The sequence below is a fragment of the Bacillus rossius genome, chromosome 11, assembly GCF_032445375.1.
Source record: "Bacillus rossius redtenbacheri isolate Brsri chromosome 11, Brsri_v3, whole genome shotgun sequence".
NCBI lineage: Eukaryota > Metazoa > Arthropoda > Insecta > Phasmatodea > Bacillidae > Bacillus > Bacillus rossius.
Genome location: NC_086338.1, coordinates 50,470,716 through 50,498,374, shown reverse-complemented (window position 1 = coordinate 50,498,374; position 27,659 = coordinate 50,470,716). Strand labels below are relative to the sequence as shown.

General features: G+C 41.9%; 1 protein-coding gene across 2 annotated transcripts; it reads left to right on the top strand.

The window, feature by feature from the left end:
• The first annotated feature begins 770 nt into the window (after positions 1–770).
• On the top strand, positions 771–27,005 carry LOC134536948 (FAST kinase domain-containing protein 1, mitochondrial). Of its 2 annotated transcripts, XM_063377058.1 has the most exons (11): positions 771–1,877; positions 2,739–3,025; positions 5,521–5,876; positions 7,312–7,585; positions 9,565–9,773; positions 12,805–13,044; positions 16,784–16,934; positions 17,791–17,914; positions 19,475–19,588; positions 20,834–20,909; positions 25,306–27,005. In XM_063377058.1, the coding sequence occupies exons 1-11, from the start codon at positions 1,034–1,036 to the stop codon at positions 25,502–25,504; spliced, it is 2,874 nt and encodes a 957-aa protein (XP_063233128.1). In that variant the 5' UTR covers positions 771–1,033; the 3' UTR covers positions 25,505–27,005. The 2 variants fall into 2 exon arrangements, with proteins under 2 accessions (XP_063233128.1, XP_063233129.1); XM_063377059.1 differs by lacking the exons at positions 19,475–19,588; positions 20,834–20,909; positions 25,306–27,005 and having other exon boundaries at positions 799–1,877; positions 17,786–17,908.
• Positions 27,006–27,659: the final 654 nt, after the last annotated feature.

The following is a 27,659-nucleotide window of genomic DNA, read 5'->3' as shown; positions in this document are numbered from 1 at the left end:
GGAGACCGATACATATACTTCGCTTCATGTTTCTTCCTTTTCCTTGGTTCCTCACTTTTTCGTACAAAAATGTACAAAAAATTTTGAATGATGCAGTTCTGCGTGCCCAGTGTGGACCTGGCTTTTCCCTTAGGGTGCTGAATCTGTTCAGCTTGAATCGTCACATTAGAATAAATAATTCTATAAACCACCTTATTTGTGGTTTCTATCATCACAAATGTGGGCGTTGTGAATGATCGAAGCATTTCTTGATTTAAATTATGAAGTGAGCATTTCTAAATGCCCTGTCACAGTTTCAAACTTTGGCTCCAACACTTTCCAATATGCTATATCGAATAAAAATGTTATGAAGGGATATGAAGTCACCGAAATGTCACTAGGGTAGTCATCTTTGATTGACAAGTTGAATGACATGAGTTTGCATAAAATATTAAAGCAAAGTTCTGTCAAACACTGCGATATTTTTTTTAAATTGTAAAATGAGATTAAAATCGAAAAGTTTGAAATGGATCAGTAATCTGTTCGAATGTTTATGATGAAAAACATTGTAAGCATTTTCCATCCAATATTACCCTTTCAACTCTAATGTCAAATATAGTGGTGGGAGACCTATATTTGACAGTGTGATAGAGCCCTTCCTATATGCTGTGCTAATAATTGTCCTAACGTTTAGTTTGTAATAATTTATCATTCTGCATTGTATCTCTTTCAAAAAAGTAAAATATTTTTATTATTAGTATGCTTATAATGAGACTCTTCTTAGGCATGTTATCCTAGAAAAAAATGGCTGCACCCAGCAGAAGAGTGTTTGTTTATAACCGTGGTCTTCGAAAATACTGAAGTTTGTGATTTTTTTTACGTTTTTTCAAAAATAGTTTATGAAATCAAAGTATCAAAGTTTTGTAATATTACCATATATTATGGTTAAATGTTTGGAATTTTGTATTTTCCCATGTTAAACATTAGGAAAACCCGACGCAATATGAAGCCAGCACAACCGGCGTTGTGAAGAACTGATTGCGAAACACTAGTTATGGTTATACGTACCGTTATTATGCGCAGTGTTTTTCACAGATGGAGATTCATGTTTGGACAAAAATTATATCCGGTTTTTTCTGAAAGTGACCGGACTTTATTTTACTGCAAAAGAGTGGGTAAACATTTACTCGGGTGTCGATTTTACATCAAATTTGCCCCTACAAAACAATTGTTCAGATGCACGTCGAGCGATTCTAAGGATGAACCTGACTTAGAAGATGACAGTGAAAAATATGTATTTGATAGCACCGGGCTCTACGAAGATTCCCTGAGGGATGTTTCCGAAGCGAGGCAGTTGCTGTATCCAAGTTCGGACCACCCCGTCGTCAAGTTACTTAACGTGTCGTCATCGGTGCAAGAAGTGTTCGACGTCTTGAGCAACCACGAAAGGGACATCGATGCTTGCTCGTTGAGCCAAGCCGTGCTGGTGCTGTGGGACCTGCAGAAAGCTTTCTACGAGGTGAACATCAAGAATCTCGGCGGCGGGGCTGAGGAGCACTCCCTGTTGCGGTTGAAAGACGTGTTCGGCGACTACGTCAGTCAGATCCGCTCGCACCCCAGTTTCGAGAACCTCCTGGGCGGGGTGGGACGCCACGTGCACGAGTTCTCGACGGAGGCGCTCATGTGCACCTTCCTGCACCTGAGCAAGATGAGTGTCGCGATGCACCACGAGGTTATGCACCTGCTCTTGTCGCGCTGCCTGGCTCTGCTCGAGGAGGATAAGGGGGAGAAGGTCTCCCTGCCAGCCCTCTCGTGGTTCATTGCAGCGGTCCAGAACCCCGGACTGTGGTCTGTCTACATCATCAGATATGCACTGCCCGTTGTTTTCCAGAAGATGGGTCAGTATTTAATCTTTCAGAGAATTTTAAAAGTGGGAGGAGTGTGTGGGAACTTGATTGATTTGATTGATTGTTACACTTGCGATTGGGCCGGAAATACAGTTTTCACAAAATTATTTCCTTTAGAAGTATTGAATTTTCTAACTCATTGGTCTCAATAAAAGGTATAATAGTAAAAAGAATTCATATGAAATTGAATAAAAATGAGATGATATCTAGGAGGAAAAAAGCAAATTAAAATGAGAAAATGCATTCGTTTAGTTCGTGATATTTTCTCCAATCATTCCGCAAAACAGAATTGTGATATTTCGAGTAGTTTAATAGTAAGTAGTTTACAGAGAAAGTAATTTGAGGGGAACATATTATTTACTCTGCCATCACCCAGATTATGAAGAATTTTTTTTTCTAATAGTGTCTTTCAATTCTATGAGATAGACATTATAAAGTTGTGTATGCAAGGGCTTCTTTTAATTTTAATATTTTTTATGTCATTATGATTTCAAGCAGTTAGGATGTTATCAGCTGGAATTTCTTAAAAAAAAATTTTAAAAAAAATGTAGATAATGAGTGTTTTGAGTATTACTTGTCCTGAGAAAATACAGTTAAGTAGGTATGTTAAATGTGTCTTATCTTACCCAACCAACTGTTTGTATCAATTTTTGAGTAGTAGGCCTAATTTAAATGTCGGTAACCTAACAAACGGTTCAAAATTGTAAACTACATGAAATATCACAGCGTCATTTTTTCGGAATCATGAAATAGATTGAGAAGAACTCGGAAACGCCATTTCCAGAAGTTTGCCTGCTCTAGAAGACTACCAAACAGACCGGCCAGGGGAAACACACGCTGGTGTGCCGGCAGGGACGTGCGAGACGGCGGCAGACTTCCAGCTGCTGACGGCCTGCCTGATCGGGGCCCACCGCCTGCTGGACCGGCGGAGGCTGGAGGAGTACAAGGCGCTGGCGGGCCGGCTCGTGGACGCGGGAGAGCTGACCGGCCGGCACCCCCGCGCCGTGCTCAAGGCCGCCTACCTGCTCAACTACCCGCCCTGGTCGCACTGCAACTGCCCCCTGGTCCGCCGGCTGCTGCTGCTGCTGGCGGGCAGCGTCGGCACGCTCCTGGCCTCCGACCTGGTCCACCTGCACCGGGTGAGGCCGGCGTTCCCGCGTTCCGGAGACCCGGGGAGGGGCAGGCGTAGGCGTCGCAAGGATGGTATTTTTTTGGGGGGGACTGCAATTGTTTTAGTTGTTGAGGAATATCCATCCCCTGGGGAAAAACGCGGGGGGGGGGTCCCGGGGGTCCCCCCCTCCCCCCCCCCCCCCCGGGAAAATTTAGGGTTTGAAGGTGCAAAAATGGTGGTTTTTTTAGGCATTTTCTTTCCTGAATATTCTAATTATAGTTGGTTGCAATACATAGTTTATTTTTTTATAAAAAAAATATTTTTCAGAGAACAAATTTTGTAAAAAAACCACATTGCTCACATTACCACGATTAGACTAAATAATGCGCCATGCGCAACATATGGGTTATATCGCAGAAATCATATTTTTTTAATATAACTACGAATCTAAATATATTATTGCAGGGGACGAAATTGAAGACACTTCTATTATTGGGGGGGATGCGTCTCCCCCCCCCCCCCCCCCCCCCCCCACGTCCCCGGTTGCGACGCCCATAAGTCAGGGAATTTACTTTGAAACCTAGAAGAGTCATGGAAATTCCTCAATGGGAGTTATGTGAGGGAGAAATATATTTATTTATTTATTTATTTATTTATTTATTTATTTATGTTTGCTACATGCCCACCGATAGTTTGAGAACTTTGACGGTGGGTACCACATACACGCATGTACACGTACACCAGCGGCGAATATTCTGTGTGAGCAATCTTTGTAAGCAGTGCCTACATTTTGAGAATATAATATATTATACATGTTTGCTGAACCTACGACATTCTGAAGTGGCATGTTTCAGTGATACACGCTTGAATGGCGAGCACATAGTCACTTCCATGCCACATCTTCCATTCGGACTGTTTGGCAATCTTTGATTGGAATTGCTGGACACCCCTCTCTCTGACCGCACGTCGTCACTACAGACTGGCTGTAGCCGGCCGAGCTGCCTACTTGCCCTCTTACCCTGCGTGGTAGCATGAAAAAAAATTGGCTGGTTCCCCCGTCGTGGACACCCCTCCGTAAGCACTTCTCCTCTTGCGTACGTGCAGCTATGAACTATTATTGGCCACTCTCGACTGCTCGTGACAGAGCATATAGGTAACAACAACTCAGCTGTACACGCTGTAAGCAGACTTGTTTTTGTTTGCAACCAGTTCCAGCCGACTGGAAAATTTTGAAACATGGCTCGTGCAAGGTTTTACAAGATTTTATGACTTCAGCCACGTACCGGTTGTGTCAGCCATGATGAAGGTTCTGTTAGCAGACGTTCCGTGTGAACTACGCAGCTAACGCACTTGGTCTATAATGGGTGGAATACATGACTTGCAGAATGTATGTGACTCTGCATGTTGTGGCATGTGTCTTTGGGTACTTTCTGGGATTCAGCATTCTGGGGTTGGGGTAGCTGTCATTTTAAAATTAGGATTGGCTTTATGTCTTGTTGGCAGCAAGTTCATTAGTAAGACTGAAAAATTTCCTAAATTGCAAAGTTCGAAACAAATATTTTATTGTTAAATTCAATTCTTTTTTTAAATGCTTGCACTTTGAAATAAAGAACATTTATTTGTGTTTACAACATAAATGTGTACATTAGTTTTAATGTATTAGTTGGCCCGAATTGCTAAAGTTGGTAAACTAAAAAACAAGATAAGCAACAAATAAGCCGTGTGCAACCACTTGCAAAATAAACCCTAAAAAATTTGAAAGCTTACTTCTTTTACATGCGTATATTCAAAAACATTTACGTGAATTGCCATGCACAAGCATTTGTTAAAATATGACTTTAATATTATTAAAACTATTTTTTTTTTAAATAATGTTTTCTGACTGTTCTAATTTTAAATTTGTGTTCAAGAATATTTAGATTTTTGTTTTCAAGTTGGATTCAAAGAACCTGTTATAATAATCTTAGTAAATGTCATTTAAAAAATGCTTGCGACAGATAATGTGTACCTAACACAGGGGTTTCCCCCTCATTTTCTTTTTTGACCCAGCGCTCTTAGCCGATAGGCCCTACCGTCCCGGGGCCCCCATGGGCACGGATGCGGATCACGCCGCTATACGCGACCAGGAAAGGGCTTTAGAGCATTTGGGCTGTACACAGGGGCCGAGGCTACCCATCCCAGCATGTGTACCAACCTTCGGGCCCCTTACCCCACTCGGCTGACCAGAAAGTTGGATGCTCCCTGAGCCCTTCGGGAGTTGTCATCACTTCTGGCGCCTGCCCCGGTCTCCCGCCTCACGCTGGGACTCCTCAATCACCCAGCGAACCCGCGGTCCGATGGAGCCTACCCACGCCTCTCCCGGCTGTCCAGGCCGGTGAACGGAAGCTGTCCTCGTCGCTCACTACGTCAGCACGTCAGAGGGCTGGGGAACCCTGATGCTTGCCCCTGAAGCACACGGGGCACCACTACCAAGCACAAACAGATCAGCGTGAAGGAGTGACGTCGCGTGTGACCCCCTGGCAGGTATTCACGAGCCAGCTGGAGCCCGCCGGACTGCTGGAGGAGATGCGCGAGCACGCTTCTCGCCTCCTGGCCGACTCGGACCGGCACGACGCCGCCCGGCTGCCGTCGCAGTGCGAGCTGCTCGAGTGCATGGTCACCTTCTCCCCGCCGGCGCAGAAGCGCGTGTTCGAGGACCTGGCCTCCCGGCACCTGGGCGAGGGCTTCGCCGGCTCCGTCACGCCCCTCTTCAAGATCCTGCGCCACCTCAAGACGTCCGACGCCCGCCTGTGTGACCGCTTCTGGTCGCTGACCGTAGACTTCCTGCGGGACCGCGAGGAGGAGCGGGAGGACTACCGCCTGCTCAAGATCTGTTACAGGTCAGTCCGGAGTCCCTCCGTCCGACCTGCCGTTTTCAGGGCGTCCACAGGCCACTAGTCCCTAAACAAGTATCAATTGTGCTGAAAGTCACAGAACTTTCCAGCAGACTTTTGACACCTCACTTGAGTGTATAGTCGCCTTATAACTTTTGAAATTAGTATGTTTCTGGGAATTATAAAACAATTTGTTTCAAATTCAATTGTGTTTAATTTGATGTGTGTGTGTGTATAAGCGTGTGTACACACACTAGAGTGATTTTTAAATCCACGTAAATGTGGAGGTATCCGATATGGAGGCCGGGGTCAAGGTTACCTTGGCGAAAAGTGTAACGTTCTTTAGCGGGACTCTCGATTCCAAAGATGGCAGATGTTTCTATATAATTACTTAAGGGGCAGAATCAAAGTTTGTGGAATCCGAGATGGCGGCTGAGGGTCAAGTTTACTCAAAGTGGCAGCTGAGGTCTAAATCATAGGTCGCTTTATATATCATTTGTGCTTAGCCTGTGATTAAGGGGAGATGAAAACTTCTTGAACAATGCAGTGAAAGGTCTTGAATCCGGCACAACTGTGGTTCACCACATTCTGTAATCCAGCACCAATCCAGCCGCGTGTGTTCAGATGTCGTCAGGTGGATTCTGGCTACAGATCGCATCACTGCACTGCCGGCATTTTTAGTTTGTTCAAGAGTTCATCCTTTCTGTGGGTTTTTTATTTCAGTTCAGTGTTGTCAGTTTTATAGCGCGTTTCAATTCAAAATTTTTCACTGTTGGTATTCTCGTTAAAACAATAATGATGTTCAGTATCCTGGCATAGTTGCTAATCAGGCAGTGCCTTTTACTGTAAATAGATCACTCCCCACCTTCCAATCGTCAGGATTATTCATAGCATTTAATTTTAGGGGAAGAGGGAGGGTAGAACCATTTTGGCCTGTTTGCTGGCTTTCATATTGTTTCCATTAATTTGTCGGTGGGAATGGTAGGTTTTTTTAAAATTAAAATATCAGGTTAAGGTAATGGGAGGGTGATTATGTCACCCAGTGGCGTAGCCGGGATTTGTTTATGGGGGTGTTAAGAAGCATGACCCCCCCTCCCCCTCGTATTAAAGTGGGGGGGTCCGGGGGGGTCCTCCCCCGGGAAAATTTGGATTTTAAGGTGTAAAATAGTGCTATTTTAGCAGTTTTCGGTACTGAAATTGAAATATTATTGTATTGGTAAAATTTTTTATTAATTTTAAAATATGAAATTTGTTTGAGTGGTGAATAAGAAATTAATTAAAGATTTGGTGCTAAGAGGGGGGGGGGGGGTTTGAACCCCTAAAACCCCGCCCTGGCTACGCCCCTGATGCCACCTTATCCCCCCCCTTGCATACGCCTCTACTCCTTGAGTAAGGAAGCCCTCGAACCCAGCGACAGATAGAAGAGAGTGTGCGTGCGCAGGTACATGCACTTCAACAGCCACCTGGGCGGCACGTACCGGCACGCCCGCTTCGAGGCGCACGCCCTCCAGTGGCTGTGGGAGCACCTGGGCTCGGGCGCGACGGGCCTCGTGCCCTCCAAGTTCTCGCAGGCGGCCGGCTTCGCGCTGGCCTACGCCGGGGACCGCGGGCCCGCCGGCCACCCCCAGCTCCTCGAGCTGGTCGCCCGGCGGCTGCCCGGGATGCTGCCCCAGTTCTCCGAGATCGACTGCCTCAACGTGTCCCGGGGGCTGCAGGTGCGTCGGCTCCCTCGCTCCAGCAGTTTCCCACCCGGAAAGTTGTAGCAGTCAGTGCCGAGTGGTCAGTGGCGTAGCTAGGATTTGTGGTATGGGGGTGTGTGTTAAGAAACATATTAAAGCCGTGGTTCCGGGATTCCTCCCCCGGGAAAATTTGGATTTTAAAGGTGTAAAATAGTGCTATATTAGCAGTTTTCGGTTCTTAAATTTAAATACCTATTGTAATGGTAAAATTTTTGTTAATTTTAATATGAAAATTTGTTTGAGCGATGAATAAGAAAATAATTTAAAATTTGGAGCTAAGGGGGGGGGGGGGGGGGTGTTGAACCCCATAACCCCCCCCCCCCCGGCTACGCCCCTGCGAGTAGTCAAAGATTGCGGGAACAAATTACAATACATGGAAATAGTAACACACAATATGTAAACACATGCTCCTACGGAGGAAAAATATAGACACACCACTTCCAGGTATTGATTCCAGATAGACTTATAACACAGGGAAAAAAAAAACTTATATGGGGCAGAGAAAATTCAGGGATATGTGCTAAAGTGTAAAGTGAGTGTGTGGGAACCCTGTGTCAGTTTTCTGAAAGACTCCCGCTTCCTCTAGCTACCCTTTTTGTCACTTCTTCTTCGTAGCGTTAATTCCATATCATGCTGCAGAGAAAAAAATGTATGAGCACTTTTTTCTTGCACAAGATTTAACATACACTGGCAGTTATAACAGTTAAATATCTATTGAATTACTTTTCACTGCTCCTTTTTTCCTTTACTTTTTTTTTTTTAAATATATATTTTTTGCAGTTACAATAAATATCCCCCCTAGTGTGAAAAAAAAATATTCACTGCTTTTTTATCGTTGTTACATGGGGTCTACAAGTTAAGAAGTCATGAAGAAACAATGAAACCAAAAGATTGTTTACAAAAGTCTTAAAAAAGTCCCAACATAAAATGACACAAAAACTTAAATTTTCCAGTTGCCTTTTGCTAACTGCATTTTTTTTTCCCTGATGCCTCACTTCATTTTACAGTTGCAATTTCAGTATAAATGGTTGGAGACGGATCACTTAAATATTCACGTGGAAGTTATTTCTGATAAAGGTTTTAGCTTTCTAACACAAAAATCGGTACCGTCGAATAGTATGTGTATTTGTAACTCTGTTTAATTTTTCTTATTTCTATACATATTTATAAAAAAGAAAGTGTTTTTTTTTTTTTTTTTTTTTTTTTTAACACAAATCTACTGTTTTTATCGTAGCTGGACCTTCATCTTCCCTTTCCAAACCCTTAGAGGAATTTTTGCACAATTGATGTTCAAAATAAGATGAACATTACTGTCTACGTCTGGAGCCTTTTCACTCTGCGTAAAGCCCAAGAAATGCCGAAAAATTACAGTGTGATGTGAAAATGTTGTGAGTTAATTTTATTAAAAAGGTAAATATAGCAAAATAGAATCACCAGGTATTTGTAGACACGCTGTATTTTATTTTTTTTTACTTTATTAGGTATTGTGACTTCCCTACTAACAGCTGAATAGCTCTTATCGATAGGCACCGTACAAAAATACGTCTACATAAACAATGACAGTGTCACAAACAGACACAAGGACTTAATTACCAAACAGATTACATATCTACTGGACCAACTCGAAGTAAAGGAAATGTCAACAAGCACAAGCTCGTACAGTAGACACGACACGGTATTGGGTCAGTCGGTCTCGGAAGGAGTGTGCGGAGGAGGTTGATATAAGGAGGCTGGGGACCGGTGGCGACAGGTCTAAATGACGTAACTATTTGGGAACGGAAGAGTCAGTGTTAGGGGAGGGGGTAGGTTCTTTTGACGTCAAAAGTCGTGCGTCAATGGTGCGTGCGCTCGGGGTGCATGGACCGGACTGGAATAGAAAGGGTAGAGATGTGGGAAAAATTTTGAACCATTGCACACTTTAGGATGGTTTATTCGAGGCTGTCCCCCTGCCCCAGGTCAGCATGAGGCTGCAGCGTCGCGGCCGACGCATGGCCCCGCAGCTGCTCTGGAGGCTGGCGGCCGTGAACTCCGCCCTCGACGAGTGGTCCTTGGCCCGGCTCCAACGCCGGCCGCTCGGCCTGCAGGACGTGAACCTGGTGACCAAGGCGTACATGTGCCGCCGGGGCGCCCGCAACACCCAGCTCTTCCACCAGCTCGTGCGCAGGTACCCGCTCGCGAGCCCCGCTTGGCTCTAGCCTCGACACGAGGGCCGCATCGCTCCGCTCGTCGGCGAGAGAGGTGCTTAGTTTGATTCATCTTCGTCTCGGGGATAACAATTTATGACGTACAGGATATTAGTGGGAAATGTTCACAGTTAGGTTATTATTGTTTCGGCAATCTCATGTAACTCTGTTTATTTTCCTGCGTGTTACATAGGAGGTCTGCTACGCGTACGTAGTTCATGCTGCTTTATGTACAATTAATGCGTGTTATAAATATATAATTGTCCGAATCGCTTCAAAATCGTTCAGCTATAAATGTTTTTTTTTTTTGTGGCGGGTCTTCATAGTTCGAGTGGATTTCAAGCCGTCCTAGCCTATGTACCGCTCGACGCAATCTGTGGCCCTGTAGCAGCGCCCAATGCTTCAAGTTTACGCCCTGTACGGCGCTCACGAAGGTGCCTCACTCGTTCTCTTGGCAAGCTCTGGCGCTTGTTTGATTCAGTAAGAACCGGTCTTGGGCGCTCATACCTGTTTCCGCTGCTTCCGGCGCTGAATACTCCTGTGATTGCGTGGCGGTTACCTGAAACAAGCAAATTTTAGAACGTTTTGTAAACTCTTGTCTCCTGGCAAAACTTTTCACTCCACAACTTTTTTTTTTTTCTGCTTAGCTAAACTTTTAGAGCGCACGCATGACGACGCAAATAACTCGTGTAACCCTGTTCGTTGAGAAGTTATGAATAATTCTTTGGCAGTGCAGAGTGAACTTGGAGGCTCCTTTTTCAACTCCCCCTCCCCGCTGAACGATGTAGGCACACGATGGCGTAAATGCACTAACAGGCAACGTACTGACGTGGCCGGGGGTTTCGTTATCGGGTAGATGTTAGAATTAATGGGTGCCACCGTGCATAGGGGTATGGACTGGGTAGAGACTATCTGGGGTTGTGACGTCGCCCATGTGAGGGTGTAACTCATAGTCATAACCCTTTAAATTTGCCCAAATCGACTGGACCCGGCCCACTCTCAGCTCGGGCACACTTTAATCATTATCACAGTGGGCTCTTATAGTGTCCCACACGCCGACAGACATCTTCAACACACGCGTGGTCAGGGGAATGAAGCAAATAGGAGGTGGGTGAAGCTGAGATTTGTTATACGCTGCTCAACACACTTCCCTCGTACAATGTTTGCAATAAGAAATTAAATGTTGAAAAGCCTTGCGGTATGACTGGTTCACCGAGGTTCGAACCACCTCAAGGTTGAACAGAATATTTGCGGTGATAACGAATTCCTGCTAGCTGATTTAAATACAAATTAATTATGCAGTCACGTCCCCATGGTAGGCTCCGAGGGTAGACGTAAACAATTGAGATAAATTAAGGCAGATAGAATTACTTAGCTCAGATATTACCAAAGGTTAAGTCCTCGGAGTGCTGGAAGCGTCCTACCTCGGGTGACGACGTGAAGCGATTGGGGCGAGACATGGCTGCGGATGTGGTTCGTCAGTATTATGTATCACGCCAAAACTCAAATACTGTTATGCAAACCCAGGTTATGCCGCTGATATACGCCAATTTAAAACAAGAATATTTTCTTGAAAATTATAATACAATTAATTAATCCTTAAACCCTTTTTTTTTATAATTTCTGTAACAACTAAAATTCAAATGCTAAACTATATAATGGCCTTTGGGTCCATTGTAGTTGAAAACTATTTAAAAAAATTTAAACTTCTGATTGTGTAAAGTAGTTTAAAAACAAAAGCATTTTTGACTGAAATAAAAAAGGTTTATAATACTGATCATTAATTACCTTAACAAAACAAACTTACAGTATTATTAATAAACAAAAGCACTTTTGACTGAAAGAAAAAAGGGTTATAATACTGATCATTAATTACCTTAACAAAACAAACTTACAGTATTATTAATAAAATATTATTAGCTTGACTGTGCCCTCTAGCGGATGTTAGTGGTGCACATGCGCACACACATTTTGCCGGTGGGGCATTCAAAATGCCATAAGGAGAGGATGGCATATCGGGTTCAGGTAGACATAACCCTGGATGATGTCAGCACAGTGGTCAATTTTCAGAATATATATACAACACTTGCCAATACAACGCTTGAGTCACGAGATATATTAAAATTTTTGGCAACAATAAAAGTGTTTCATCGTTAACTCTGGTGGGACCTTGGTATGGAAGACTCTTTAAAAATGTTATCACTTTAAAAATTACAATTGTGCACATATTTTTTTCCAGTACCTCCGGTACCTTGGTATCGACCAAGAGCTGAATATCGGCTGAAATCTGATGTCAGTACCGGGTATTGGAACAGCCCTAGTTCCTATATCTTTCCCCTAAGGCTGCTTGCTCAGTCTTGTGAGGACAATCCGAGCAAGATCTTTGCAGGTTAATGACATGGAGAATGTCGAAAGAAATGTTCTTTAATAAAAACGAATTACAATGATTAAATGCTTAAATTGTAACGAAATAAATCAAAGAAAATGACTGAAATGTGTGGAAATGTTATCTACTTGAACACATTATGGTGAAATAACGAAATAAATCTTAAACGATACAAATGGAACTGAAATAAATCCAATTATACAGAAAAGAGTCGGAAACCTAATACATCAAACCAAATCACTCGATACAATGGAAATAATATGAATTGTACCCAAATGTAATAAAATTAATTAAATTAAGTAAAAAAAAACAGCATCAAAGGAACCCATTTATAACGAAATAAGTGTTCTTTAATAGAAATTAATCGCAATGATTAAATGCATGAATTGTAACGAAATAAATCAAAGAAAACGACTGAAATGTGTGGAAGTGTTATCTACTTTGACATATTAATGGGGAATAACCGAAAGGATCTTACAACGATACAAACGGAACTGAAATAAATCCAATTATAGGGAAAAGATCACGGCTTCAGATCACGATCGTGCGAGCAGACCCTTAATCTAGTTCGTGCAGAGCCGGGGGGGCAGTGACTCGTTTACATCGGACTGCGTTTCTTCCTGCAGCTACGAGGACTCTGACGACGATCTGAGCTCGCGGCTGATCCGCGGCATCTCCGTCAACCTGCTGCTGTCGCGCTGCCTGCTGCCGCGGACCATCGACCGGATGGCCGAGTACAGTGTCGCCAACTGCAGCCACGTCATGGGCGAGACCTTCGAGAAGCTGCTGAGCCTGTGCTACAGCGTGGGCTACTGCCCCGCCTCGCAGGACGCCTTCCTCTCGGCCGCGGCCGGGGCGGTGTTCAGGTGTGCCCGCTGACGTGCTTGTCTCGGCTCTTGGAGCTACAGCAGTCTCGGCATACAGCGAAACCTCATCTATAAAGTTCCTGTTGATATAAAACCCTCAATAATACCTTTGAATATATATACTGTATAGAAGTCGCCAGCCCAGGTTAAAATTTATAATACGGTTTTGAGGTAGTTGGTTAATTCACCGCCGCAATCGCCACCATCTCTAGGGCATCGACTTGTGGTGGTCCCTAGCGGACAAGTGTCGAACTCTTCAAACACCCCTTCCCCCTCCCGTTGAACGACCTAGAGCTGCAGTGAATGATAGGTGGGGGGTGCGGGGAATGACAGCGGGTGACAGCGCTGCACTCTAACGTGTACAAAACAACCTAAGACGATACAGGGCGTCACGGCAGCGCACTGTAGCGGTGAAGTTCCCAAGCTGCTCATCATGCGCTCCTGAAAAACGTAGAGTAAATCCTATACACTGGTGACTTCTATACAGTATATATATATTCAAAGATAATACAAAGTGTTTTCACAGTCCCTAGGAATTACATAGTAGTTAACAACGTGTACTTTCAATTCGAATAAAACTGGTGGGTTAACTTGGAAATTTTGTTCCTTAAAAATGATGGTAGTATGTCTGTTGGTAGGTAATTTCTAGATCTTATGTCTTAAATCCTTTAAAGTCTGATACAATACAGTATAAAACATATTTTTGAGCCACAGGTGTTGCTATCCTAAAATGTTTTTTTTTACAATCCATAAAAAAAAGTACATTTCATGTGGTATAAAATTGTGTGCAGGTTTTATCATTATTTGAATTTGATTTAGAAAATACATAAAAATTGTGATTAAATTTTATAATCTTTGAGGTGCGGTAATAACAGGATAGGTACAAAGATAAACTCAATGAGGCCTAAAAAAATTCAGAGTTTTCAGTGTTAAGTTCATGGAATTTGAATTTAATGCATTTCCTCCAATATTTTTCAGAGAACCTCTTTTTTCCTAAATTTCTTTCAAATAGCACTAAATTCAGTGGTACATTGAAACTTTGAGACTTTAGCTGGGATTTCTGGAAGGGACACACGTGGTAATGACTACCTGTTTTGTTTTATGAATGTTTTATTTAAGTTTACTTTAGAGGTAGCACATGATTATTTAAAACAAGTTTAATTGCAATAAGGTTAATTGTAAGCCCCTACTCAGTCGCACCTGTGTTTTCGTACCATGTGCGTCTCTGCCTGAGGACGGGAGCAGATAGCAGTTCCCGAAACGTCTATTGTTTCTGTTTTGAAAAAAACTATATGTTTGTTTCGTCTTTTTGTTTTGTCGTGTTTTTATCTTGTTTCTACTGTTGTGCTGAATTTTTTTGGGTTCAATATTTTTGTGCTGTCATCATTTGTGGGGGTTTTTTATCGTTCTATTCTGTTTTGGAAAACTATTGTGTTTGTTTCGTCTTTTCGTTTTGTCGTGTTTTTGTCTCATTTCAACTGTTGTGCTGAATTTTTTTGGGTTCAATATTTTTTTGCTGTCATCATTTGTGGGGGTTTTTTATCGTTCTATTCTGTTTTGGAAAACTATTGAGTTTGTTTCGTCTTTTCGTTTTGTCGTGTTTTTGTCTCGTTTCAACCGTTGTGCTGTATTTTTTTTGGGTTGAATATTTTTGTGTCATCATCATTTGTGGTGTTTTTTTCTCGTTCTCTTAGTACATTTTTCTTTGTTTTTCTTTGTTTGTTGACCATATTCCTGTTACAGAATATTTTGTGGTGTTTATATCCTGTTGACTACAGCAATTTTTTTGCTTAATTTGTGTTTTTTTGTCTTTTGGGTATTTTTATTTATTTATTTATTTAATTTTTATTTTTTAGTTTTCTTCTACAGAAAAAGTGCTTAGCAATGGCGTATGTCCAAAAACTTACATCAAGTCATGCACTCCCATTGCACAAATCTTTCAAAGATAGTATTTCATGGTGATTCATGTGGGATGGCACACACGCAGTTGGCTTGTCGGTGCATAGGAAGTGGTTGTATAGACTTTGTGGACCAGTGTTTTGATGTGCAGACCCATCGGCGACCGTGTACTTACACTTGTTTACTCTTCTCAGTGCCGTGCAAAGTAAGGGATGAAACTGCGTATGTGAAACTGCGACATACGGAAGCTTCTAGTAGCATCCGTGCGCCGCGCGATTCCCACACGTGACGAGATGAACTTTGTTTTTGGGCGTGCTGGCTGGTGACATAAGTGAACCCTATGGAGCCCCACGGACACACGATTGCTCCAGCTGACAGTATGTAGACGTGTCCAGCGTGCTGCCTGGACTATGCAGATGTGAGGGCTGTCGCTTGTAAGCTGGTACGTTGTGTGGCAGATCTATAAGTTGAAGTCTGTGTTAAATGAGTAGCTGCATCTTATTCCTTGGGGGTACCTATCCCTTTTAAATTCAGCTAATAGCTAGTGCACCGCTCTGCACTAGAACCCACTACCGTCCAGCTGCGAGTAATCATTGGTCTCAGCAGCACCCGAACACAACAATCTCATTTCTCACATGCTAAGTGCTGTATCCACTGGAAAGATGAGATGAATTGAAAGTTAGATAATGTAAGATGATTATAAGACAACTTTACAGAAATTTTTCTTGTACGTAAGACCAACTCATCCTGTATTAAATGTGAGTTTGAGTATTACAGGCTTTTTAAATAAGACGTCAAATAAGAAAATACTGAAAACCAAGACTTTTTAAGACCAAAATACTCTAATTACGTACTGCTGCTGAAAGTGCAATGTTTCTAGTTACCTGCATGGTAATGTGCACATACTTAAAACGTTTAAATGGTAACCCAAACACTTTACTGTACTTAAATAAAATTCATTGCATTTATTTGTTCTTATATTTATTTATTTTTAAATGTTGAAGGTAAAAATGAATGAAAAAGCCAATTTTGCGATGTTTGAGCCTAAAATCTAGAGTTAATAGTAGTAATCATGTGTTAATGTGTTAAGAGGTTTCTCATGGGACTTCATAATTTAGACTGACTAAGCAGGAAATCTTTGTTAGTTCTTGAAGGTGTTTCACGTTTGTGCATATAATCATATAAATCTTTAGAAGTTTAACATCGTTGCAGATTGCAGGGTATGTCATTGCAGGGTATGTCTTGATCAGTGTGTAAGAAAAAGCGGAAAGTGCAACGCTCGGGAGTGGGGCGCCAGATTGGGGAGAGGTCAAACACAATTTTTTTTTTTTGGGATGGGTCAATCAAATCCTCAAATATACCATCAAATCCTTAGTTCAAAGGATTTGATACTCGAGGAAAGGATTGAAAGGAAATAAAGTAAATTAAAAAATTCCAACGCTTATAACCTCTGAAATGTACTAGGTCAATTTATTTCTTCATACCTACCCAAGGTATTGTACTTTTAACTTTTAATTATGTATATTAATAAAATTACAATATATTATTGATTCTGGAAACTTAATATGTGAAACCTGCATTTAATGGAAGAATGTTTCAACACCATAGTTAGTATATTTTAAATTTACTTTACATTATTTTGTATTTGATCCTTGGAACTTGGATTCTGATTCGAGGGGTTGATTTACGGTACTCTCTGGATTAGTATTTGGATTTGGATTCGACCCGTCACTAGTGTTTTTATTTACTAAAGTGTGCGCTTTGGTAGTTCATCAGGAAAGCGTGTGTTCCGAACGCATGGCCACGCAGTGTGGGACTACAGGGGGAGGTCTTGTTGCAGAGACAAGGAGCGCATGAGCGGGATGGCGCTCCTGCAGTCTGCCCTCGCGCTGTGCTTCTTCCGGCGTCTCTCGCTGCAGTTCGTGTACTTCATCTTCACCGTGGACTTCATGGAGCGTTTGGACCAGGAGGTGGCTCAGTGCTACTCCAAGGTTGGTTGCGTCTGTGCCCCGGGGGACAGCTTAGTGACTTGCTCTTGCTGTGTGTCACGACAGAGCCGATTAATTGGTGTAATGTCTCATTAATTTATTTACTTGTCTATTTGCCATACTTAATACGTATTAGATATTGTCCAAGATAAAAAACACATTAAAAAAAATAAAAATTACAGCAAGCGACAATACAGTGAAATAATGTTCTTAATCCTCAACACTTTCAGGATCATGGCAATGTCGAAGCAGCGATTTTGCCAGTTTTAAAGGGACTATGAAGGTGTGAAACCTAAAAAACGTAACCCGCCGGAAAACTTAAAAACACTGGCACTGAAATGAAAACGAACAGTAACGTTAAAATTAAGTCACCTAAATTGTTACTTTCGATTGAAAGGCAGGGAAAAAATTTTTACCGTAGTATATGTGTGAGGTTACCTGTAATGGGAAATTTATCCGGACCGATTAATTTCTCCAATATATTTACGTCACGTGATCAGTGGCGTAGCCAGGATTTGTGTATGGGGGGTGGAGTTAAGAAGCATGCCGTCCCCCCCCCCCCCCAACCAGTATTAAAGCGGGGGGTCCGTTGGTCCTCCCCCGGGAAAATTTGGATTTTAAGGTGTAAAAAAATACTGCTATATTAGCAGTTTTCGGTAGGTACTTAAATTTAAATATTGTAATGGGAAAACATTTTTTATTAATTTTAATATGAAAAATATGTTTTGAGTGATGAATAAGAAATTAATTAAATATTTAGTGCTAAAGGGAGGGGGGGGTGTGTTTGAACCCCTGAACCCCTAACTTCCCCCCCCCCCCCCCCCGGCTAAGCTCCCGCACGTGATTGGTGTCAGCGCAGGCCACGTACCCGACCAGGGTGCGCCACTACCTCATGCAGTTGAACCGCGCCGTGTGCCTCGACTGCCCGGAGGCGAGCGTGCCGTGGTTCCACGACAAGTACGTGCAGCAGGTAGCCGCCCAAGGTCAGTGAACCGGCACCGTGCGTAGTCCGAGGAGAATCCATCATGATTAGGGACAAGATTTCATGATTATGTATATTTTTAGTCCAATTTCGTTTTTTAAAAACGGACAATTTCTGTGTTGTCGTTTTTATTTTTATATAAACCTGTTTTGTAACACTTTCTCTATCAAAATATGGGTAAAACATATATGCTTAGGGACACCTGTATTTCGCGATTTCATTTCATGTCAAGGTATTTCACAAAACACTGTAGCTTTTTTCTAAGAGTCGTGGCAAATTGTGAGCGTGCAGCAGTACGGTGACCACATTCTCATTGGCCCCGTCAAGAGCGGGACGACACCTCTCCCCGACCTCAGCCAATAACCACAGGAGAAAAGCTACAGTATTTTGTGAAATACCTTGACACGAAATGTATTCTTCGCGAAATACAGGTGTCCCTACATATGCTGCATTTTTAAAGTAAAATAATTTTTAAATAAATTGGTGTTAAACAGACACATTTAGAACAATAAAAATAAATTAACGAGCATGTATGGTTTTCAAATTGATTCAATAAGAACGATACAATAACACAAATTATATCAATTTTTTTGGCCAGTGCACTTTTGTACAATTTTTTGTCCTGAAATAATGACATTCCGTGAATTAAAAACATTTAAAGATTCCTTTTTTTTTTTATAATTTAAATTAATTTTATGTTAAATGCTACTTAATTTTATGATATAACTTCATTTGGGTGCTATATGGTTAGGCACACCTGTATTTTGCGATTTCATTTCATGTCAGGGTATTTCACAAAACACTGTAGCTTTTTCTAAGAGTCATGACAAATTGTGAGGGTGCAGCAGTACGGTGACCACATTCTCATTGGCCCCGTCAAGAGCGGGACGACACCTCTCACCGACCTCAGCCAATAACCACAGGAGAAAAGCTACAGTATTTTGTGAAATACCTTAACACGAAATTAAATCGCGAAATACAGGTGTCCCTATATATGGTGTATTAACATGCAGTTCGATGTTACGCAGTGCTTTGACATGCTTAACTAACTACTGTTTACTTAACTAAAACTAGTCTCTGTTATCTTCAGGCATTCCATTAAATTATATACAGTGGATTCCCAATAATCTGAACTTGGGTAATCCGAAAGTCCGCTTGATCAAAAACAGAAAGTCTGAAAGAACTAAGGTTGCAATAAAACCACAGTGATAATAATAAATAACTAGAGACGAGATTTTATCATTTTTTTTAGTCAAATTTTGTTTTTAAAACAGAATAATTCGCTTAATACAAATAATTCATTAATACGAAAAGGGTCTGGTTCTGGTCCCAATCATTTCGGATTATTGGGACTTCACTGTATAATGTTTAAGCAAAGCCAAATTTTGAAAATAAAATGATAGAAAATTGTTTTGGCCAAAAATAGCTGTTGAAACTGAGATAGTGTGTTTGGGTTCCTATCCACCCTCCCCTTATTCAGCAATACGTATTAAATGCAGAGCAGTTTTTGGAGTTGAGACTCAGAACTGTAGATAAGTGGTGGTTTGCATGTCTGTTCTAGAACCAGTCCCAACATCGTCATTCTTTTTGGACGTCCAGAAAGCTCTGACAGCAGTGGTTGGAGGATCGGAGTTGGTTAAAAGCCACGTGTATTCACCCTACGGTTACCACATAGGTAATGAATAGATTTGTTTAGATAGGTACTACAGTGTCTGCTCTTTATTTCATGAGTGCATAACGTGTGTTCCATTACACTGCCTGTGATTCTGATATTACTGAGGCATGCACACAGGTAGGCCATTAGTGCCCTTTGGTAAATTATCTTCATCATCGCTGTAGTATTTTATTTTCTTTCACCTTCGTTAAGTATCCTTTTATTGATCTGTATTTTGATCTTCCTAAGAATGTGAGCATTCAGTGTTCATATGCCCCATTGCCTTTGTAACAATATACAAATTTTGAATAGACCTTAAAACACACCCTTTAGTATAAAGTGTTGTCGAGATATTAAATTTACATTTGGTATTTGACAGTCTGCAGTTACGTTCGTGTCTCATTGTCATCACTATCGATTTCTGTTTTTAGTCTTTACATGTTTACATCAAATGTTAATTATTTTTAGTAAATTTTTATTTTCTATCAGTTTTATAATGCTAGAAATAGGGGTTGGTTTCAGTTGTCATGGTGGTTTCTTGAGTGGTACAGGACAGTGTGGTATCATGATGTTGAACTCTCGCTCCAGACAGAGGGGTGGGTTCTTAAAATTTGCGTTTAGAGGCACTGTTATACTCCGCACTCCAGCAGAAATCAATGTGCAGAGTTAGTTGTGCCGTTCTCACTTGGAGGACTAACGGCAGATGCAGGTGTGGACTTAGAAGTGTGCAGATCTATATCTAGAGACAATATTTTATGGGTTTTATGTATAACTGTTTCATTTTTAAAACAGAAGAATTTGATGTTACTGATTTTTCTGTACGAGGTTGCATTATTCAACAAATATGACATTTAAAAATGGTACTTATTAAATATTTCACTAAAGTATTGTAATTTTGAGTGCTACATGTTGCATTTTAGCAATAAAATAATATTTAATGAGCACATTTACAACATAATTACAACAGACAAATAAAAATTAACATGCATCCGTTGTGTTTGATAAATGTAAGGTGTAAAATAATTTCATAATTGTAAGAGATACAAAATCAAACACAGTTAAATAATTTTTTCATAGTGACTTGTTTGATCCATTTTGATATGAAATTTAGGCTTTATTTATGACTTAAGTTACAGTTTTGCGATTAATTTCATGATTTTAGTTGCATATTGGTGTTATATGGTATGTTTACTAGCTTTTTAGTTTTATATCAACCAACAGCAGAGTTGTGACCCCACGTGTGAATAACTCGCGTCTGTGCCACAGACTTCCAGGTGGTGCTGGATGCGGACAAGAGACCTCTTCCCGGCAGGGACGCCAGCGAGGGGCAAGATGTTTCCAGGTAAGTTCAAGTTAGTCCCTCCAGGGCCGGTGCAAGGTAAATTGGCGCCCTGGGCGAAAACCTTAATGTCCCCCCCACTCCCCAACCGGACACCCCAAAAAAAATTTTCCTTGCCTCAAAATACATCACGTAAGCAGGCTTGTGTTTTGTTTTATCCTGAAGGCCATAGAAACCGCGAATTTTTCCGGTCCCTACAAATCATAAACAGGTCACCGTGGACTTTAAATAATTATACTTATATCAATATAAACATAAACATTCCAAACTGTTACAAAAATCCATTTTCATCTAGTTTCAATAATCGTTAAACATGTTGTATCAGCTGTTGTGTGTCGTGCTGCGCCGCCCCCAGCTACTTGGCGCCCTGGGCGGTTGCCTAGTTTGCCTGTACGGACGCGCCGGCCCTGGGTCTCTCATTGCTGCCGAAGCAGTACCTTCAGCTGTGATCAGGAGTCACCAAGTTAAGTGTGGAGTGAGGTGGCTTCAGTGGTAGGAAGTTGAACCTGCATTCAAGAGGACTCAAGTTTTGAATCTTAGTTCCGTAATCTTGATTTTGGTTTTCCCCCGTGGATTACAGGCAGATGCCGGGATGGTTCCCTCTAGGCCCGTGTGAGGATATTATTTTTTAATGTTCTGTTTGATTTTGTCAGGAAATTTGCTACACGTTTGATTTGAAGCTTCGGTTCTGATGCAAAGCTTCGCGTCAGATGTGAAGCTTGCACATTTGTTGCCAAGCTTTGAAACTTTTGAAAGACTAAGATTTGTTTTTGAAACTATTTTTAATATTTTTTTTCCCTTCTGATGTATGATGACCCTTTTTAGTCAAATGTAATGTAATATAGGTAAACTTTTTACTTTCATAACGATTCTGTTATCACATAGATTCCAGGTTAAACCTTGGAAAGGTTTAAGGTTTCCAAAAGCGTTCTTTTCAGTGTAAATCAGTGAGTGACAGCGAGAGAATGAGTGATACGAGAGGTAGTGGGGAAGAAGGAAAATGCGAGCAGGAAGACGATGCGGCTCTGTGGATGCAACTAAATACATTGTAATGTGACGTCGTCTGGCCGACGACCACCCCAGAGCCCGACCTGCACCCGCCAGTATACGCTCCCGCTAACGGAACACACCCCTGGCCATGGCCCACCCGAGTCAGGCGACCCGAACAGCAATCAAAGACAAAGCCGCGGAAACCTGAGTAGACAAGAGAAGAACCGTACCCATTCCTCCTGAAACATTAAATTAGGATTTTAGCGACAATAAAATCTCTTCCAGACACACCCGTTTGGAGTCTAGCGTAATGAGGTCACGCCTGGCGCGAGAGAGGCCGAGCCTCCCTCGGACGCCATGCCAGTTCGGCAGTTCAGCGCAGCTCACGGACCGGGGCGGACCTACGTCCCACGGAGAGGCAACATCCTTTGTCTACATCGAAAGTAACGTCCGGTAAATATAGTCACTAATTAACAGAACCCCTTTTATTACTTAACCTCTCCGTGAGTACCCGGTCCCTTTTTTCGGTCCTGGACCTAATCCGGCCGCATCAACTTAAGGACACCCCGCACCACACTTGGTCAACGGGGCTGCTCTTCAGCATACGGCACGGGCCGTCTCCCGCAACGTACAGAACTTTATTTAAGGTCACGCGCACGGCGCTGACCACAAACCCGCAAGGGAACTTGGACAAACTTAATTGCGGTGCGTGTTTCACCACAGTGGGCACAACACCCGCGCCGAGACATTTGCATACGGGATTGGCCGTCTCCAATCGCCCGCCCCTTAATCCAGTGTATTTTGTATCCCGTGTTTTGTATTGCTAACTTACGTTACCCGAGTAACGAGTGCCACGTAACTTGTGCGCGCCCCCTTAATCCAGTGTATTTTTGTATCCCGTGTTTTGTATTGCTAACTTACATTACCCGAGTAACGAGTGCCACGTAACCTGTACGCGCCCCCTTAATTCAGCGTATTTTGTGTCCCGCCTTTGTGTTACGAAATTACGTTACCTGCGTACCCAGTGAGACGTCTGAGACATAACAGCATCCGAGGCCACGTAACGCGGAACACAAACAATACGGCGCCACGGAATAACAAGTAACAACCCCCCGGGGACCTCTGTAGAGTGTTGTATTGTGTACGACTCGCTCCTCTGAATAAAAGGTACGACACCACCACCTCAACTCCACGTCTCTTATTTAAAATCATCTCACGCAACACCGCCGCCGGCCCTAGTGGGCCACGCAGGGGCACATACATCCACGACCCCAAATTCACGACTAGAAACGAGCTAGTCTGGCGCCCACCCGGACAACACAGATCAAGAACCGCCTTTTCCCACTAGGAGCCACACCGGGACTCGAGCCCGAGACCCCGGACGACGGCAAATGTAATTGTGCCGGTGCTATGTTTAAGGTCTTACAAGATAAAATCACTGTGCGTATCTATGTCTTTCAGGATGAGACTCTTTGTTTTTCATAGTAGATAATGTTTTAGGATTTTAAATAAAGGCAATTGAGGTACTTTCACTGCATTTTGGTGCTGTGCAGTGCATTGACTTCCATTTCAATGTTTGGCGGTGTATTGACTTCAATTTTTTCTGTCATTGCGGTTTTATCACTATTCACCACATAATCTTGCCTCTACAAATTTGGTTGGTTATTTAATTTCGTCATTATTGCCAAATCTTATTTACGAGCTGTGAAAGACTACGTAATTTCTCATTTTCTCAAAAAAAAAATTTTTTTTTGTTTACATGGGCCTATAATATGTGTTATTTTCATATCAAATTTATTACAATGTCGGCAATTAGCAATTTCGTTATGATGTCTATGATTTGAATTTCTTTTTATGCGTTTTATATTTTGAAATTTTGATGTTTATTTTCAATAGTTATATATTTTAAACTTTATTTGTTTGTATTGTTTATATGTTGTCCTTGTATAGGTATATGTGTCGTGCCCACCGCTAAAGCCCTCGGCTGCTGGTGGGAATTTACAACATTAATAAATAAATAAATAAATAAATAAATAATGAACACATGGATGATTTTTTTTACAGCTATTAAATTATGTTTAGTAAACATCTGTTGAGAAGATTTTGACAGGGCCGGCGCGTCCGTACAGGCGAACTAGGCAACCGCCCAGGGCGCCAAGTAGCTGGGGCTTGATGTAAGTTTTTGGACATACGCCATTGCTAAGAACTTTTTCTGTTGAAGAAAAACTAATAAATAAAATAAATAAATAAAAATAAAAATAAAAATACTCAAAAAAAGATACAAAAACACACAAAATTAAGCAAACAATTGCTGTTGTCAACAAGGATATGAACACCACAAAATATTCCGAAACAGGAATATGGTCAGCAAACAAAGAAAAAACAAAGAAAAATGTACTAAGAGAACGAAAAAAATCCCCACAAATGATGACAACACAAAAATATTGAAACCCAAAATAATTCAGCACAACAGTTGAAGCGAGACAAAAAACATGACAAAACGAAAAAACAAACAAATACAATAGTTTTACCTAAAGTTTTAACTAAACTATTGTATTTGTTTGTTTTTTCGTTTTGTCATGTTTTTTGTCTCGCTTCAACTGTTGTGCTGAATTATTTTGGGTTTCAATATTTTTGTGTTGTCATCATTTGTGGGGATTTTTTTCGTTCTCTTAGTACATTTTTCTTTGTTTTTTCTTTGTTTGCTGACCATATTCCTGTTTCGGAATATTTTGTGGTGTTCATATCCTTGTTGACAACAGCAATTGTTTGCTTAATTTTGTGTGTTTTTGTATCTTTTTTTGAGTATTTTTATTTTTATTTTTATTTATTTATTTTATTTATTAGTTTTTCTTCAACAGAAAAAGTTCTTAGCAATGGCGTATGTCCAAAAACTTACATCAAGTCATGCACTCCCATTGCACAAATCTTTTAAAGATAACAAGTAGCTGGGGGCGGCACAGCACGACACATAACAGCTGATATAACATGCTTAACGATTATTGAAACTAGATGAAAATGGATTTTTGTAACAGTTTGGAATGTGTTTATATTGATATAAGTAATTATTTAAAGTCCACGGTGACCTGTTTATGATTTGTAATAAGTAAAAGAAAAAGTAAAAAAAAAACACAAGCCTGCTTACATTTGATTGTTGGCAAAAATCTTAGGTTTTACGTGATGTATTTTGAGGCAAGGACTTTTTTTTTTTTGTGGTGTCCGTCCGGGGGAGGGGAAGGGGGTGGGGAGCAATTAAGGTTTATCGCCTAGAGCGCCAATTTACCTTGCACCGGCCCTGGATTTTGAGTCAGAAAGTAATACGAAAGTGCGCTGTCAATATGAATACCTATGGGGAACAGTAAGGAAGGAGTAGACCGAGCCTCGGAGACGCGCCGGCTGCTTGTCGCAGGGTGGCGGTACTGCTTCACGGCGCGCGGGAGTTCAGCGCGCACGCTCCGCGCCTGGGCGGGCGCGGCCAGCTCAAGACGCGCCACCTCGAGCTGCTGGGGTACCGCGTGCTCGCCGTCCCGGAGACCTCCTGGCACTCGATGCACATGAGCGAGCCCCACGCCAAGCAGGCCTTCCTGCGGGCCCGGCTGTTCGGGTGACGGGGCCGTGTCGCCTCCCGGGGGTCGCCTTCCCGGCCCCCGTAGCGCGCCTCTCCGCGGGGGGCCGCATGTTCGGTGGACCAGGGGCGTAGCCAGGGGGGGGGGGTTTTAGGGGTTAAAACACCCCCCCTCTTCTTAGCACCAAATATTTAATTAATTTCTTATTCATCACTCAAACAAATTTCATATTAAAATTAATAAAAAAAAATTTTCATTACAATATTTAAATTTAAGTACCGAAAACTGCTAAAATAGCACTATTTTACACCTTAAAATCCTAATTTTTCCCTGGGGGACGACCCCCGGACCCCCCCACGCTTTAATACGGGGGGGGGGGGGGGGGCATGCTTCTTAACACCCCCCCATACACAAATCCTGGCTACGCCACTGCGGTGGACCACCCGCCCTCTGGTCCTACTCCCCATTTCCCTTCTCCCACTCCCTTCTCCCCAAGCGCAGTCCCGAGCTACTTCATTGCTGAACGAACTCATGTTTACTAAGTGTCATTCACTGCTCCATCCCATGAACTGAAGTAGAATTTCACGCGAATGTGTAGCTGTATCAGTTAGGGTGTAGTAGTTTTGTGTCGCACGGCTAGAGATGACAGCGGGCCCTACGATATATTGCGGTAACCGAACCACTCGGGTGTAATGACTCGGTGCTCTTTTGATGATGAAGTCAGGTTGGGGGTGTTCTGTCTGAACCCTCGACACTCGACGCGTCAGCGCGACGCGTCGGCGGTCGTGGTCACCGAGGGAGGGAACCTGCGTTGCAAACATCTTGTTGACGTGCGTGGTGCGTTCATGTTCGTCTGAAAACACTCTGAACTGATCTTTGAGAAAACGTTTGCGCATTCATCATCTGGCGTACATGCTTCACATTTAAGCCCTCTGGGAAAAAAACAATTCCATGTCTTTACCCCTTGCTGCAAGCGTAAATTTTTGATGGCGGATAATTTTTTTTTTACACTACCATTTTAAAAATCACAATTGGTGTAATAGATAACACCCTACAGTTTCATATGATTTAAGCAAGGTACTATTTGCGCCCAAGTTTGGTTATTTTTAACTTCCAGTTGAAAGATAGGCACTTCAATTGAAAGATCTCAATAAGTGTGCATTTTAGGCTGAGATGCTTAGTCCCAAGACAGAGTTTTAACAATCTGAGAGTAAACTTACTTTAATGAATTAATTTTTGATATTGTTTATACAAATTGCTAAAATTATGTGTGGTCCCTTCGGGTTCTTTTTAATGAGATTCGACCATCTCTTTACACTTGTGTTCCACTTCCTTCTCCTTTTCTCCCACCGGTACTTATAGTCAGAAGTAAAAAAAAACACTGATGCCATCTTTTGCTGTCTTTGCCAGCAGAAACCAGATACTATTTGCAGTTACAGCCATTAATTTTTAATGTGTCTGTATGTTGTACACAAGCAGTGCTGCTGTTATTTTTTAAGCACCTTTGAAGAATACAGATTATTTTTCTTGAGACATGCAGCAGTATGTATGTTATGTTTTCTATTAAATTTTTTAGAAAATGATGCTGTGTTTTTTGTTTGCTTCTCTTGGCATGGTGTAGAACAGTTTTAAATTTGCTAAACGTTAACCCATCCTGTTTCACAGATATAAGTGCTACAGTCCATTTTACTCCACTAGGAGTCAGCCTGTTAAAATGTTATTCACTTATGTCTCACAGGCAGTAGTGGATCCAGAGGGGGGGCTAAGGGGCTCAAGCCCCCTCCAAAAGCATCTGGGTCCACTATTGTTTTAGTGTTTGCCTTGTTAAAACCTAGCCTCAGCTGGGTCAGGCCCCTCCCAAACCAAAATCCTGGATCCGCCACTGCTCACAGGCACATGTGAGACACAGCTATTCAGAGTTATCCTTCTCAGCTTTATTAATTGAGTTGTGCAATAAAGTTAAGTATTTTGCAAGCATTACACCCACATACATATTACTGTAACTAAACGGAAGTGTTGAAATCTCATCACAACATACTAGAAACAACACACACTTAGTGATAAAAAGTACAGTAAAACCCTCTTAAGAAAATTTCCTGCATAGTAAGTTTAAAAAAGACTGCCACTTAATGTTTAATAAGCACCTACAATTTTACTCTTTTAATGAAATATTTCCCTGTTAGTTAGTCTAAATTTC

Coding starts and splice junctions, on each gene's coding strand:
- LOC134536948 (XM_063377058.1), top strand. CDS start 1,034: ATGGTTATACGTACCGTTATTATGCGCAGTGTTTTTCACAGATGGAGA. Junction 7,586..9,564: donor ACGTGTCCCGGGGGCTGCAG/GTGCGTCGGCTC, acceptor CCCCTGCCCCAG/GTCAGCATGAGGCTGCAGCG. Junction 20,910..25,305: donor GAGGGGCAAGATGTTTCCAG/GTAAGTTCAAGT, acceptor TGCTTGTCGCAG/GGTGGCGGTACTGCTTCACG.